Source organism: Xiphophorus maculatus, chromosome 9 (genome assembly GCF_002775205.1).
Source record: "Xiphophorus maculatus strain JP 163 A chromosome 9, X_maculatus-5.0-male, whole genome shotgun sequence".
Taxonomy (NCBI): Eukaryota; Metazoa; Chordata; class Actinopteri; order Cyprinodontiformes; family Poeciliidae; genus Xiphophorus; species Xiphophorus maculatus.
The window spans coordinates 15,321,022-15,335,091 of record NC_036451.1 but is presented as its reverse complement, the minus strand read 5'-3'; the positions used below and the strand labels follow the sequence as shown (position 1 = coordinate 15,335,091).

Here is a 14,070-nt window from a genome sequence, read left to right as displayed (position 1 = left end):
ATTAAATCACATTTTCTTGTCATTTTGTCAGGAGAGGGACGTGGAGCCCTGATGTCCAGGTGAGAAATGTCACATTAACATCAGAAGAGCAATAGGTGACTACATAAAGAAGTGTGTGTAGGGTTGGGCTGGAGCTTACAGGAAAGCGTGTGTGATGAGAGGAATCTTCTCCTCCCAGCAGGATCACACTTAAAAGCGAAATGTTCAGACAGGTCAGGGGTGAGTATGGTCAGCATTTTATAAAGATCAACAGAGAAGAACTTACAAGTGTCCAAACTGTAAACTGGGAATACCTCAACACACTGCTGTTGTTACCAATCAGACTGGCCAGCATTTATTCACCTCTGGATGCCTTGATGAGATCCTTACTTGGACGCTGATGCCGAGTTTTAAATGGTAATAAAAGTACAACTGGATTAGTTGGTCTTGGTCGCTCACAAATTAATTGTAAAAACTATGGAATAGTATGGCTAATAGAAGAAGAAGCTGTTGTTACGGAACTGCCAATAAATATTGACTATTAAAAAGGATATAAATTATTGTGTTGAAACAAAAACTTTTTTTTAAAATCAAATTTACATCTCTGTGCATACTGTATTTATGCTAAAGGGCTGTAACATTAACATTTAATATTTCCTACATGTTTCTTAGTAAAATAACTTTAAATGCTGCTAAGAGTATGAATAAGTTTGGGCTTCACTATACTTTAACATGTATTCCCAGGTATCTAAAAACAGTTAATCACGAAAAGGTTTCATGGTGACAGCGTGTGGAATAAAAATATTTTACATAAATCAAGTCATTTTCAACAGTCTTGATAAAAGAGTAAAATGTCTACAAAAAGACTTCTTAGCATCTGATATTACCACCCTACTGTCAAAAGACAAAAGTCTTATACATACAGTTTCTTAAATGTTCCAACTGGACCATGAATGTGACAGATTAAGAATGCATATATTAATATTCTTCTGAGAAACTAAAGACCTTTCCCACATAGAGCCAACTCACAAGTGAATGTAAACTGTGTCACAAAGCTGACAGACTCAGACGGCAGTAGAGCTTTGTGTAAATAACCCAGGTCAGTTTTAAACTTTCTACAGGAAAAAGAGAAGAAATTACTCTTTACTCCAGTTTGCTAACACTGCCATGTGAAGATAATATTCCAGAGAGAAGATGTGGGTGAGAACCTACTTTTCTTACATAATCTAATAACATTTTGGAGCCAGCCCCACAAATAAACTGAACCAACTTTATGGGGATGAATTTTCATCAATTGTGATGGAACAAAGCAAAATGCTCAGCGATTCAAGTTTTCTAAAAAATATTAAAAAGATGCTTAGTTTAAGTTGGCTAAAATTGGGTTGTGAGGAGTATTTTGGAGTTGACAATATCTTATTTTATTCTATCTTCAGAAATCTTCATTTGTAAGTTCCAAGGCCCAATTTCTTTTCAGCTTTTTCTGTTTGCCTTCAGCAAACCAAGATGAACTAGCTTCCCACCAGCGCTAAAACACAGCTTGTGTTTGTGGATTAGCTTAGGTAGCTAAAAATTCAGTATATGTCAATCTATTTTTGGATGTATTTAACTATTTTAGTACATTAAGGTTTTTCAGCCTGAAAATCTTTTGCCTATATATGACCAAAGGCTAGAATCCACAAATAAAATGATCATTTGTTTACTTTGTAAAGTGCAAGTTTGTAAAATTGTTTCGCAGGTTCATTGATTTATATCTGTATATGTACTACAAAAACATTTACAAACATGCAAAAATTGTTGGTGCTACCCCTGCGACCCAACCCCGGATAAGTGGAAGAGAATGGATGGATGGATGGATTTCTAAATAAGTTAGCTCATTTATGAAACAAATTAGACAAATTTTGCTCTACTGTTTTTTTTGTTTCAGCCTTATTTTGTAAGGGTCAATGCAAGACCTTCGTAAATCTGTACCCTAAAAAGCATCACCATGATCTTAATTACAAAATCACGTCAGCAGACCGGTGTGTTAACAAATCATACTAATTTAATTTAACTCGGCACAGAAAAGACAGGGCATCTTTTTAATGTGTCTGTAAACAGTCATAAACAGGCATGATAATTACAGTAGAAATCAAAAGGTACTATAAATGAAAGATGGATTTTGTACATCTTATACTACATATTTAAAAGGGGTTTGTCTATCTAAATAATCCAGCCTTGATAGGGAGCTTTCCCAGGCACAGATTAGGCTGTCTGTACAGACCGACATCCAAGTTAAGTCCTAAGTTGAGCTGTACATGTGTAGGACATTTCTATGCGATGTATATACTACAGGGAGATTTTACAGTGAACCTCACCGGTTTACTGTAAAACACACTTCAGTGACTTTTCTGCTAAAACTTGTTTTGTTTTTTTCGGAGAGCTCCTGGTCTCAATAGGTACTGGGTTCACATTTCAAACTCATTATATTTTAACAACACAACAGCACATGATATAAATATTCATCTTAATCAGAGGGAACAACAAACCTTTTGAAGTTTTGCAATGCTCAAAGTATGTGGAAAGTGATTGCTGAGAATGAGAAACAAATACACTATATTGCTGAAAGTATTGGGTCACCCAGCCCGGTCAGTGAGTTCTGCCGTTTCAGCTCGTAGGAGTATTAAAAGCATCAAGGCATTGAGACTGCTTCTACAAACAACTGGGAAATTAATGAATTCAACATGGCACAGAACGCAATCTGTGAGATAATGCAGTCATGAAATTTTCACAAGAGTGACGTGACTGCAAGCAACTGCAACTCAGGCACAAAATTTGTGTGCATTGTGTTTTTTCAGGAGTTTGGGTCAGCCTCCTAATTCCGTTTAAATTAATCTTTAATACTTCACCCTAACAAGACATGTTGGACAACTTCATAGGAATGGTTTGGAAATGGCAAGATGATTATTGGGATTCACAAAGCAAGGTATGGAAATACGTAAACTGTGACATAATGGTAGCAGATGAGAAAGTAAGAAGTAGGCAGGTGAAAATAAATGGCTTCTTTCTTTTTTCTTAGGAAAATTATAAACAAGAAACAAACCAGCCTGATATCAATTACAGAGGACCTGACTCAGAATGAGAAAAAACAAGTAATATTTATGGTGGGGTGTTTGATTACTGGAAAGCAAGACAGAGGAGTTAATGAGCACATGAGCTATGGACAGCAGAAGCCGAGGCACTGAGGAAGATACTGGATAAATAAACTGTGAACGCCAACAGAAGGCAAATCAAGGAATACACAGAAATTCAAAATACTACTGACATGCACAGAGAATCAGGGAAACCAACAATATAAAAACAAGCGAAATATGCAGAACAGAAAGCATGAAGAATCCTAAAGCTAAAGAATCACAATAAACCCATAAAACCAGAGCAAACTAAAAACAATTGTGACATCGGTGAACGAGTGTGGTGTGGAACAATTGGTCAGCACAGATGGAAACAACAAAAAAAAAAACACCTGCTGGATGAATTAGAGCGAAGAGCATGAGCCAGGCCTTCTAGTCCAACATTAGTGTCTGATCTCACTAATGCTCTTTTGAAAGAATGATTTAAAAATCCTGTAAACACACTCCTAAACTTTGAGGAAAGCTTTCCCAGAAAAGTTCAAACTGTTCCAGCTACAGAGAAAGGGCCAATATCATAACAATCGCTGTGAAATAAAAGTGAGACGCCTCTCAAGTTCCTATTTTAAGGCGACAAGTGACTAAATACTTTAGGCAATATAGTGTACTGCTTTACATATTTGTTTTCCAATATTTTTTCTGTAAAAACCTCTTGAACACCAAAAATAATCAGGCAGCTTCAAGACATGATCATGCATGTGGAAAATACTAAAGCTCTCAAGCACAGAAAATACAATAACGATGTTTCTACAGACGAAACATGATGGGAACAATAAGTGGGTTAGAAATAAAAAACACCACGGCTGTGAATTCTGCTAAAGCATCCATGTATGGCAGTATGACAATAATTTGTCATAAATTTCATCATCAAAGGAAAGGAGGCAACACATCTCCAGCTGTGTGTACAAAACAAATGGCTTAAATTAGCTCTCTGTCACGCCATCAGGAGTGGCGGTCCAGCACAGAGGCATGGAGGTTGGACAAACATTTGGCTTGCTTCACATGGCAGCATCACTGGGACATGGCGGCTTCACTGGACGTTGTAGATGGCGAGCAAAGCAGATGAAAGGAAATTTTCTGCTGTCTCAATGACTCTGTCTTGTTGAAACTTAATTAAACATTTCAGTTCTTAGCTTTTCCCTGACTTCATGTCGGGTCCTTATAATACTCACTGGATGCGCCCAGATCCTGAGACAAAACATCTCTCATCTTTTTTACAAGGTTATACATTGTTTTCACATTTTAACAGAAAGATCAAGCTGTGTAATGCCCACAAATCATGTAGAAACTCTTACTGTAAACAGGAAAAAACAGGACTGGCTGCTCGACCACTGAATTTTCTCCTCCCACAACTATGCACTAAGACTTAACAGCAACTCACCAAATAAACCTGAACATAAAACTAAAATACATTCATCTTATTACGTGTGTATATGCTACCTCTATTTTTCACTTCCACAAAATGCACTTAATCAGATTTTTTTGGAGACATTTGGACATGGTGGACAGACTTCTCACCGTATTTTTGTTCTTTAAACACTTGTTTGGGAAGGAGCTGCAACACATTGATTTGGGCGCAGTGGGCTACTTATGTTTGGGTCTCCCCCTGCTTTTCACCTTTTTTTGGCACATTCTTTATTAAGAGCACACACATGTAAACAGACATTCAGGTCCACACGTCTAGATTCCCTTTGGCTACTACAGATACGCACGGACATGTGAAGACGGACACAGGCGTCCAGATGAACAGCGGTGTTGCTCAGTCCTGGCTATAATGCTACGGTGCTGAGAACATGAGGTTCTCTGAGCCACAGCGGAGATAAATCCGCTCCCTCCGGTGCTGTGACGCCGTCCTGGTGTGCCCCAAAGCACTGTGCATCGTTTGCATCTTTGTCTCTTGAGTTTTAGCAGCGGTCGTCCTCATCTGTATCACTTAGCAGCTCGCTGTTGTCAGTCGGGCTCCCCTGGACTAAGTGCTTCCGGACATGACCATTGGGAACCTGCCAGGAGTGTCTGAGCTGAGGGGCAGAGCTTATGGCATTGGCCCGTCCCAGACTGGTGGCTATGGCAGACTCAAAGGTCAGTGTTTCCTGTCTGTCACCTGAATCATCACCGCTGAAGTCCTCATGGAACGGGAGATAGGGCTCTGATATGTAGCGGTGAGGCGATGGGTGGCTTGGTCCTGAAATCTGACCTCCAGATGAACAGTGACCCGCCGACAGAGGTCTGCTCTCCTTCTCAGCCCGCCATGAGGTCTCTGTGGAGCCACCGGCGGCGTCCTGAGGCTGGTATTGCCCTTCAGAGGAGAGGGGAGCAGCAGTGGGAGAGGTTGATGGTTTGCAGACAAGAGGAGAGTATGAGATATAAGGCCGCGGACGAGAAGGCGTCTGAGGCAGCTGGCGGCGGTTACGAGGGGTACTGGACTCTGAGGCTGAGTTTGCTGGGCTTCCTGTTGCCATTACCTGTAAAAGACATACAAGAGAAGTGGCAGAGAGAGTGCATTCAGGCCTTGTTAATCTGCTTTAATCAAACTGTAGATAAATTGCCTATAAAGTCAGATTCGTTTGATGAAGCGTGAATGTGAAATTAAACTCTGATGAGGATCAGAGAAACCAATTTTGGTCCTCCTAAAAACCTAGTCCTTTATTCGGTTTAGTTGAAGTGAACTCTGCGTTTGCGAATGTCAAGCGGACCGGAGACTGCTCCTAAAGCAAGAAGGGAACTATAGTGCAGGGCATTATGGATACATACAACTGAAATTCACCTGTGTCTAGCGGTACTAGGAAAAATGGGTCTTGGTTTCTTGCCAAAAACAAAAAAGAAATCGTACAATTCCTAAAATCTCACACCACTTCATTTCTGTTTACACTTTATGAAGAGGAAGAAGAAAGTGCTTCAGAGGTTTTTCTGTTGCTTCCTTTAGTGGTTCTAGGTGGAGAGCAATCACAGGGTGGGGTGGGGGTGGGGGTGGGGGGGGTTCAAAGGTTTGGTTTGTTTTCTGTTCAGTAAGAAAAATAAAACATGTCAGCAGGAAATGTAACAAATGTTGCAATTTTGGTCCTCAATCAAAAAAAAAAGTGTTTTAATGCGATATTCAGAATTGTTAACAGATAAAAAGATTTCTAAAAGTCTTGAACAACTGTCACAAATAAAACTGCTGCACCTCACAATACCACAACTGCTAAATAAGACTTATTATACAAAAACCTGACCACTTAGGTGCATTGCATTATAAAAGGACCGTATTATCCTCCAAATTCCTGCAAAAATTAAAAATAAATTACCTCTCTGGAAAATATTAAGAAACAAAATTCCAAAACAAACTAAGACATGCAAAGATCTCCTTTTTGGGGGGGGGTATCCTCATTGTGTGCTCTGGACTCCCACCTGTTTCTGGACGTTGTGCACTCGTCCTTCACTCGGTGAGCGGGAGTGCCTCCTCTCGCAGGAAGGCTCCCTGCTTCGCTCCTCTGAGTTACAGCGGGACACATCAGGAGACAGCAGGTGGCGCCGTTCTTTTGATCTCCCTCTCTCGTGACTGCTTGTTTCTCTGGGGCTGATTTTGGGACCTAGAAGTGATAATTCACATTTCACTCAAAATAAAAATTTGTACCTTTGAACAGTCATTAATTCACTATGACTTTCAGTCTCCAGTAATCAATAACGTGGTCTTACTTTCAGGTTAATTTCCAAATGCATAAAAGCACTGATGTCTACTTATCTATGCATTTTTAACAATGCAAATAATATTTTTTATATAATAGAAATAATAAACTGAACTTAAAATAATTCATGAGCTGGAAGCTAAATTGAATACTTAACATGCATAAACTTTCAATTTTGTGTTAACAGCTTATGAAACATAAAAACTATGGTACTAGTGAAAAAAATGACTAGATGTTTTTTTTTTTTTGCCAAGGTCAGTTCTCTTTTTGTCTGATTCTTCTGAACAAAACATCAGAAACATAACATAACGCTTTATCTTTGGGAAAAGGTTGAAGTGACCTCTGTAACTCCTTTGACGAGCTCTGAATGTGCCGTCAGGGCTGATTTTCTCCAGAGAGTGTTGCTCCTGCCACAGGCCGTTCACACACTGATCTCCGATGGTGGAGAAGGAGCGTTTCATCAGCCTCCCGTCTTCCGACACTGCAGCCTTTATGCATGTGAAACGACAAGCAACTGACAACAACGCCAAACCATGATATTTTCGTTCTTGTTTTGGAAGCCGTTTCGATTTTACGGTCAATCATTTCTCGTCAGTGCGGTGGGGCAGTAAATATGAAGGCATTAAAGGCAGCTGGGGATTTTATTTGGCCACTGATTTTCACAGCACATATTTGGTCTGCACTGGATTTAGGACTGAATACAGGTGATTACTTTTCATTACCTGTGGATCAACAGCCAGCCTGGGCATGGAGGATGCTCTGATAGATGCAGTGCGCTGCGGTGATTTAATAACTGTTTGGTCCTGCCTGGCCTGCTGCATCAGATGGTTGTACTCCACTACCTCCGGCACCTACACAAACAACACAAAATAGAGCATTTCTTCAGAGGAGTTGCAGAGGCTGCACACCTGCAACAAAAAAATCCCAGCCTCTTCGAGTCTAACCTAATATATGTTGTCTTACAGCAATATCCATAAATCTTTATATTGTATTTTGTCACATTACAATCATGTATTATAGTAGTATATAATAGGATAGACCAACACAAAGCAGTCCATTACTGTGAAGTGGATAGAAGAGGATACATTTTACAAATAAATATCAGAAAATGTAACATTTGTATTTTGCCCTCTTTGATTTTTATTTAAATAAAATCACATTCAGCTAATTGTCTTCTGATGATGTTGAATTACTAAAGAGAGTCACCCTGTGTGGGATTTACTGCCAGTATAAATCCAGCTGTTATTAGAAAACATCAACGGACAAATGGCTTCATTAAGATGGAGAGAAACGGCAGACAGTCCAGGGACACGCTAGCAAAGATCATCCTTTTATGTACAAAATTTTAAATCTCCACCTGCATATTTTTGATAATTATAATTGTACGCAGTTTTTTAAATGTCCTGTGAGTAACAATATTTGCCCATTTATCCACAACAACTGGAACTTTCAATATCTAGGAAGTTATTTCCGCAATTTACCGTCTATGAAAAGAGTGCAGCTCAGATTAATTTCACTCCATTCTACACCAGGGGTGAAATTACTATAATAACGCAATATTGGTTGGAATTTTTCAGATGGCGCAAAGTGTGGCAAAATTAGGGTACAGCAAATTTAGCTGGATCGCTGGCGCTCCGTTTAAGACTTACAGGGTTAAAGAAGAGTTAGGTTAGAAAACCTAATCCCAAGCTGTGAACATGTAGAGGTTCAACCTCAATTTTAAGGGACTGTCTTACCTGAGGCACATCTGAACACCTACCAGTGTATGCAAATGATGATGATGATGATGGTGGTGATGTGGATGGGGGTACAGGTGGTATGGTGAATGATAGTCTTCATCCTCTTCCTCCACCTTCTCTTCTCTGGAGCGAGGCCGTGGCTGCAGGAACATCTCTTGTGGAGAAATGGGGCTGAGCGCCACAAACCCTCCTCTGGTGCTGATGGGAACATAAAAAAATTACCAGAGAAAGATACAGGACATCTAAAAGGCGTTACAGGAATGAAAGTTGAATATTTACAGAGCAGATCCAGCACTGTGTCGGAGAAATGACAGGGACTTGGCATTGCATAGGATTTCTTGAGGAAGAGAGGAAGCATCCATACGCTGAAACATGGGGGCGTGTTTCTAAGAAGAGACAGAAAGTGGAACATTAAAATACCTACACCAATGGCAATATGTAATAAACAAGCTTATGTCCTTGCTTCATTGATTTGAACTGTGTTTCTTCATTACCGACTAACCTTACACTCAAAGTTGGGGGGACTGAAAAAGATCCACAACAGAGAGATTCCTTTTTTGCTCATTTAATAAATAGTGTACATTGTGTGTAATACTCAGGGTTTGGACAGAGCATCAATCATCATTTAATTTGCTGTTTTGCTGTAAACTGTGTAGAGCTGAAGCTTCAGTTTTCTCATTTGACCTGATTGATTCATTCATGCTTGCTTATCTGTAAACTCCCCACCCTCCCTGGTAACCTTGTGCTTAATGTAACATGGGCAATTTCTCACCTGCATTTGGGTTTTTTTATCTTTCTCATGACAAGGTCTGATTTGTGAATCCATGCACTCATTATTCACTTTAACATTTAAAAAGTTTTTTTCATCAGCTGTGTCCACATTAAAGTATAAGATTTACCCAAAATACTGATATTTTTACAAACGTAACTTGTTGAACCTGAACTCTGAAGGAAGTAGACATCAATCATAACATAAGACAATATAAACACAAATTCACATAGATGTTTAAACCAAATCTTAGAATAAGATAAAAAACAAATACTTGTTCCTCCAGTTGCTGGCGCAGTTTCTTGGCTTTGCTCTGCTTGTAATAATCCATGATCATCATGGCAGCATATATCTTTCCTATAGTCATGTCACTGGCTGTGAAAGAAGAAACAGAAACGACACAATAACAATTAACCATTCAGACAAATTTATTTAGAAGCATGTTTTTTGTTTTTTTTTTAATCAATGAAACAAAAATAAACGGATGTTTTCTGACAGTTAAGTAGAGGTTACTGTGAGGATTTTACCTTTGTGAATTGGAACCAGCAGGTCCAGTGACTTCTGGGAGAGGTGAGGCCAGATAACTCCAATTTCCTTCTGCAGATCCAAATCCATTTGATTTCGATCTTCTCCTCCTGACAATGAAACGACAGAAACAAAAGCTTAGAAATAAACTCGAGATTTTAAGCTTTATGTAATATTTTATTATGCAGGTGTAAGATTATGACCAACCTCTTGCTATTTTGACCTCAAGCGCAGTGCGAATGAGGGCCATGAGGGTGGATGTGAAGTGGACCGTCATGTCATCGTCCACAGGCATGTTCATCAGGACAAGTCTCTGATGGTAACAAAGAGTTTACTCAGTACATCGACATGGAACAACAGCGCAACACACCGCAAGGCGACTCACGATAAATGCAGATTTATTAGTATTTTCTAAAGCTTGCTCTCCTTTTTGTAACAAAATGTTCACTTCTTTATAAAGGGGAACAATGACTTTTATTTCCTTGTGTAGGAGAAAAAATATTTTACAGGAAGGAAAGCTTTTAGTTTTAAGTGTGCATCTATTTATATATGCACACCCATATTTAAATACAGATGCATCAGGAAATTGGTTGGTGATAAGAGATTGATGGATTTTATCCCCGACCGGTCTTGATTAGGTAGAAGATGAAAATGTGATCAGTTGACTCTGCATCCCTGATCTCTAAAACAACAACAGTTTCCAGTGTGGAAGTTATTACTGCAAGAAGAGGAGTATTTAAGTTATTTTAGTATCAGTTAAGTGTCTAAATATCAAGCTATAAACAACTGTTGTTTAATTTTAGATGATTTTGCTCAAAAAAGTAATATTTTGTGCTCTCCCACATTTTGTAGTGCAAAAAAAAAAAAAATAGATAAATAAAAAAGTGAACTATACCCTGCGTTGTGAAAAACAAATGCTGTGATGCATAAACACCTCAGCACTTGTATATTTTTATTAAGGTAAAAACCATATAAAGCATTATTACTTTCAAAGTAGAAATGTTTGTTTAGAATCAATTAAAATTTGGCTGACTTGAGCTTTGCAAAACTGGTGATTGAAAATCTACCATCAGTCAAATTATGATTTTAAGGCAACCAGCTTAAAACTTCTAAGTGGTCAAATATTTAACATTTAATACAATTATTTTCTTAAGATCAATTTGTGAGACGCATGGTGAGTAATTTAAATTAAACAGCTAAAATTAAATTTTGGTGATTACTATTTTATAGGGCCAGAAAAAGTAAAATACTAAAATACTTGTTGTTGATAATTTGTGATTTTATACTATATAAAATAAAATGTTGCATTCTTAGAAAGCTATATTATGTTACAAAATGTATCAAGACAATTTAGAGATAATTTCCTTTTTTCTCTTGTAATTTGTAGATCAAAATCTAGCTTGGTGCAAGCTTTATTCCATAAAAGAGATAAATCTGCAATTGGGCATGCATGTATATAATCCACCCAGCAACACATTGGAACAACAAACAAACTGATGCAACACACGTCTGTTGCAGCATGCACATGCAGACTTGGCAATGCAGGAGGCTGAGGAGTATGTAGGAAAGGCGAGAGGACAGCTGACGATGGCATCAGGCATGTAGATGTTTAACAACTTTTCTCTTTCATGACCTCAAACTGCCTCAGAGCTAACATGGATAGTCTCTCGTCAGATACCAGCAAACAGAAATGATGTCTTATTTTTCTGCCAAGATGCAAAGCAAACAGGCAAATTATCGCTGATGGACAAATACTTTGACAAGCGAATCTTTGTATTACAATTCACACAAAAGATGCTTCACTTTTCTGATGTCTGACACACAAAATGAAGATTCACTGCGCTCATTTCTGGTGACTGAAATACATGGCAGCACCCTTTCTCTGGTGTTTGATCTACCTTATAAGCCACCTTGGAGGGGCATTTCTTGCCCAGGCCTAGAGGTGGCGACATGTTGGTCAACATCTCATACATGTCAGTGTAATGGATACGACCACTGGGGGCGCCAGGTAGCCACGAGGATGTAGATGAGGGAGAAGGGGTTAAAAAAAACAACAAAAAAACAGAGGGTGGGAGAGGAAGAGGAGGGAGAAGGGACAGAGATGGTGTTGGAGGGGAAATTTAATAAAAGGGTGGAGCAATCAGAGGAGTGCATTCCCAAAGGATGGTGGAGGAAAGTAGCACAGGAGAGGGTGAAGGGTGGCAAGAGAGGAAGAGGGATGGAGGATATAAAAGAGAAAAATTATTTTAAGGCATCACAAACACAGAGAGAGCAAAGTAGGATAAATAAACCAGATTGCATTCTTTCTATGCCAATCACACAGCATAGAAACATAGGAAACGAGGAGTCCTTCAACAGGATGAGCAAAGAAATGACAGCCTCTCTGGATCTGGTCCAAAAAATTACATACTTACCTTCTGTAGTGCATGTGGCATTTAGGAGACACATAAACCCCAGATCCAAAAGGTAGAGAGAGACAAAATTCCCTCAGCTTGGATCAAAAGCCAACTTTGGGCATCTAGTCAAACTAAGATTTGACTTAGTAATTCCAAATGAGGGACATTTTGTGCCGTAATAGCCTGACACTGAAGCACTGTCATTCTTTATCCTGAGTAACACATCCCTGAAGACTGAACAGGGGGGTGATAATCAGTGAAGGGATGTGAAGAAAGGAAAAGGAGGAAGTGAGGAAGGATTCCACGTAAAGGAGGCCAAAGGGACGCTTGCTGACATGGGGGAACCAAACCTTGCATGCCACCCTGTGGGGGCAGTTCTTTCCAAAGCCCAGAGGAGGTGAGATAGTGCGAACAACTTTGTACATCTCCTTATAATGGATCCTACCGCTGGAGAGAGTACACATGTCATTATAGAGTACACAACAAGGATGGAAAAGGCTCTGTTCTTAAAGTTTAAACATTACATCCCGGCTAAAACAAATAAAATAAAAATTAAATTCACTTTAATTTCTGATTTATATTATTTTCCAATAAGGGAATTTTGGTAGCTGTATAGTTACTTTGATTTAGATCAATTATCATATTTCACACTCAGAAAATATAGAAAATATAAATAAAGAACAAACTGCCTGTTAGAGATTGTTTGGTATTATCATTTTATTATTCCTTTAGATTACATTCAGTCTAAAGAACATTGTGATTTTCTTTTAAAGTGATTCTCTTCCTTATGTGTGTATGAACTGACCTGGAAGTCACAACTGTCTGTTTATCTTCATGTGAAACAGTTAACAATGTGTTTCTCAGACCTTTGATTAGTTATCACACCTAGGAACTGGGTTGCTAGTTGATTGTATCAGAAGTTTTACGACCTTTGTTGTTTTTCCTGACTGTCCCCTAGGTAGAAATTCCTTAGTCGTAAAACTGTGTTTGATTGTGTGCGTTTCGGGGGCTCCTAATCTTATCAGCACCAGCCCCCTTTGCTTTTGTTTTGTGTTAATAAAAAGACAAGCTCTACTGCAGAGTTTCAGAACACATGGTGAACTGGTCAGAGGAGCAGTTCTCTGTGTTTTCTCCTTTTGCAAAAGCTTGGCTATAAAATTCATAATACGTTGTCTGTGGTTCTTTATTTTATATAGGTTCGAAAGGAAAAATACCTATCACTGCCTTTCCATTTTTTTCAAAGCAAATATTTTAAGTTAAGATAATAACACTTTTTTGACACAAAATGAGCTTTTAGAGATTGGCCTGTTAAAATAGAAAGAGCATTAAATTATGTGGAAGGCGATGTCACATGTAATTGTCAGAACATATTTTCTTGAGATATGACAACCCATTAAGTGAGGAATAGAGCACTCTTCCTTTCCCCAAAGTTCTTCCACACAAGGAAATATGGGTGAGATTTGTGAAAGCAAATGTGGATTATGAAATGATTCAAATCATGATTTTAAGAAGAGGAAAAACCAAGGCTAAAGAACAAGGACACACAGATTGTGCCACTGCTCTGACAGATTGCTCTACTGGACCCAGCAGCCAGACCATCTGGACAAGTGAGGGTGTCAATTTATGGAAAAAATGAATTTTCTCTCTCATAAAATGTGCTATTTCATTAAATTAAACCATCTAGCACTCTAACCAAATGTCCCTCCTTTATGCTTACTCATAACATTAAGCTGCAGCAGCGACTTGTTTTCTCTCAGTGACTGAGCCAAATGAGCAACAGACTGTATAACAGCATTTTGACTTCCCTTCCAACAATGATGTGTGTAACATTAA

At 38.7% G+C, this 14,070-nt stretch overlaps 1 protein-coding gene across 5 annotated transcripts in view; it reads right to left on the bottom strand.

Annotated features, from left to right (window-relative positions):
• Positions 1-2,000: 2,000 nt before the first annotated feature.
• Positions 2,001-14,070, bottom strand: part of cacna1e (calcium voltage-gated channel subunit alpha1 E) — a 106,560-nt gene continuing 94,490 nt past the window's right edge. For 2 of the 5 annotated variants that reach the window (XM_023340160.1, XM_023340163.1), the window contains exons 40-49: positions 11,740-11,836; positions 10,049-10,154; positions 9,844-9,951; positions 9,591-9,691; positions 8,827-8,933; positions 8,568-8,745; positions 7,531-7,659; positions 7,149-7,296; positions 6,531-6,712; positions 2,001-5,605 (exon numbers count right to left, since the gene is read on the bottom strand). In XM_023340160.1, the coding sequence (XP_023195928.1) occupies positions 5,048-5,605; positions 6,531-6,712; positions 7,149-7,296; positions 7,531-7,659; positions 8,568-8,745; positions 8,827-8,933; positions 9,591-9,691; positions 9,844-9,951; positions 10,049-10,154; positions 11,740-11,836 (1,714 nt within the window). In that variant the 3' untranslated portion in view covers positions 2,001-5,047. Of the gene's footprint in view, positions 5,606-6,530; positions 6,713-7,148; positions 7,297-7,530; positions 7,660-8,567; positions 8,746-8,826; positions 8,934-9,590; positions 9,692-9,843; positions 9,952-10,048; positions 10,155-11,739; positions 11,837-12,587; positions 12,685-14,070 lie in introns of those variants that run through there. The other 3 variants (XM_023340161.1, XM_023340162.1, XM_023340164.1) reach the window with 3 other exon arrangements.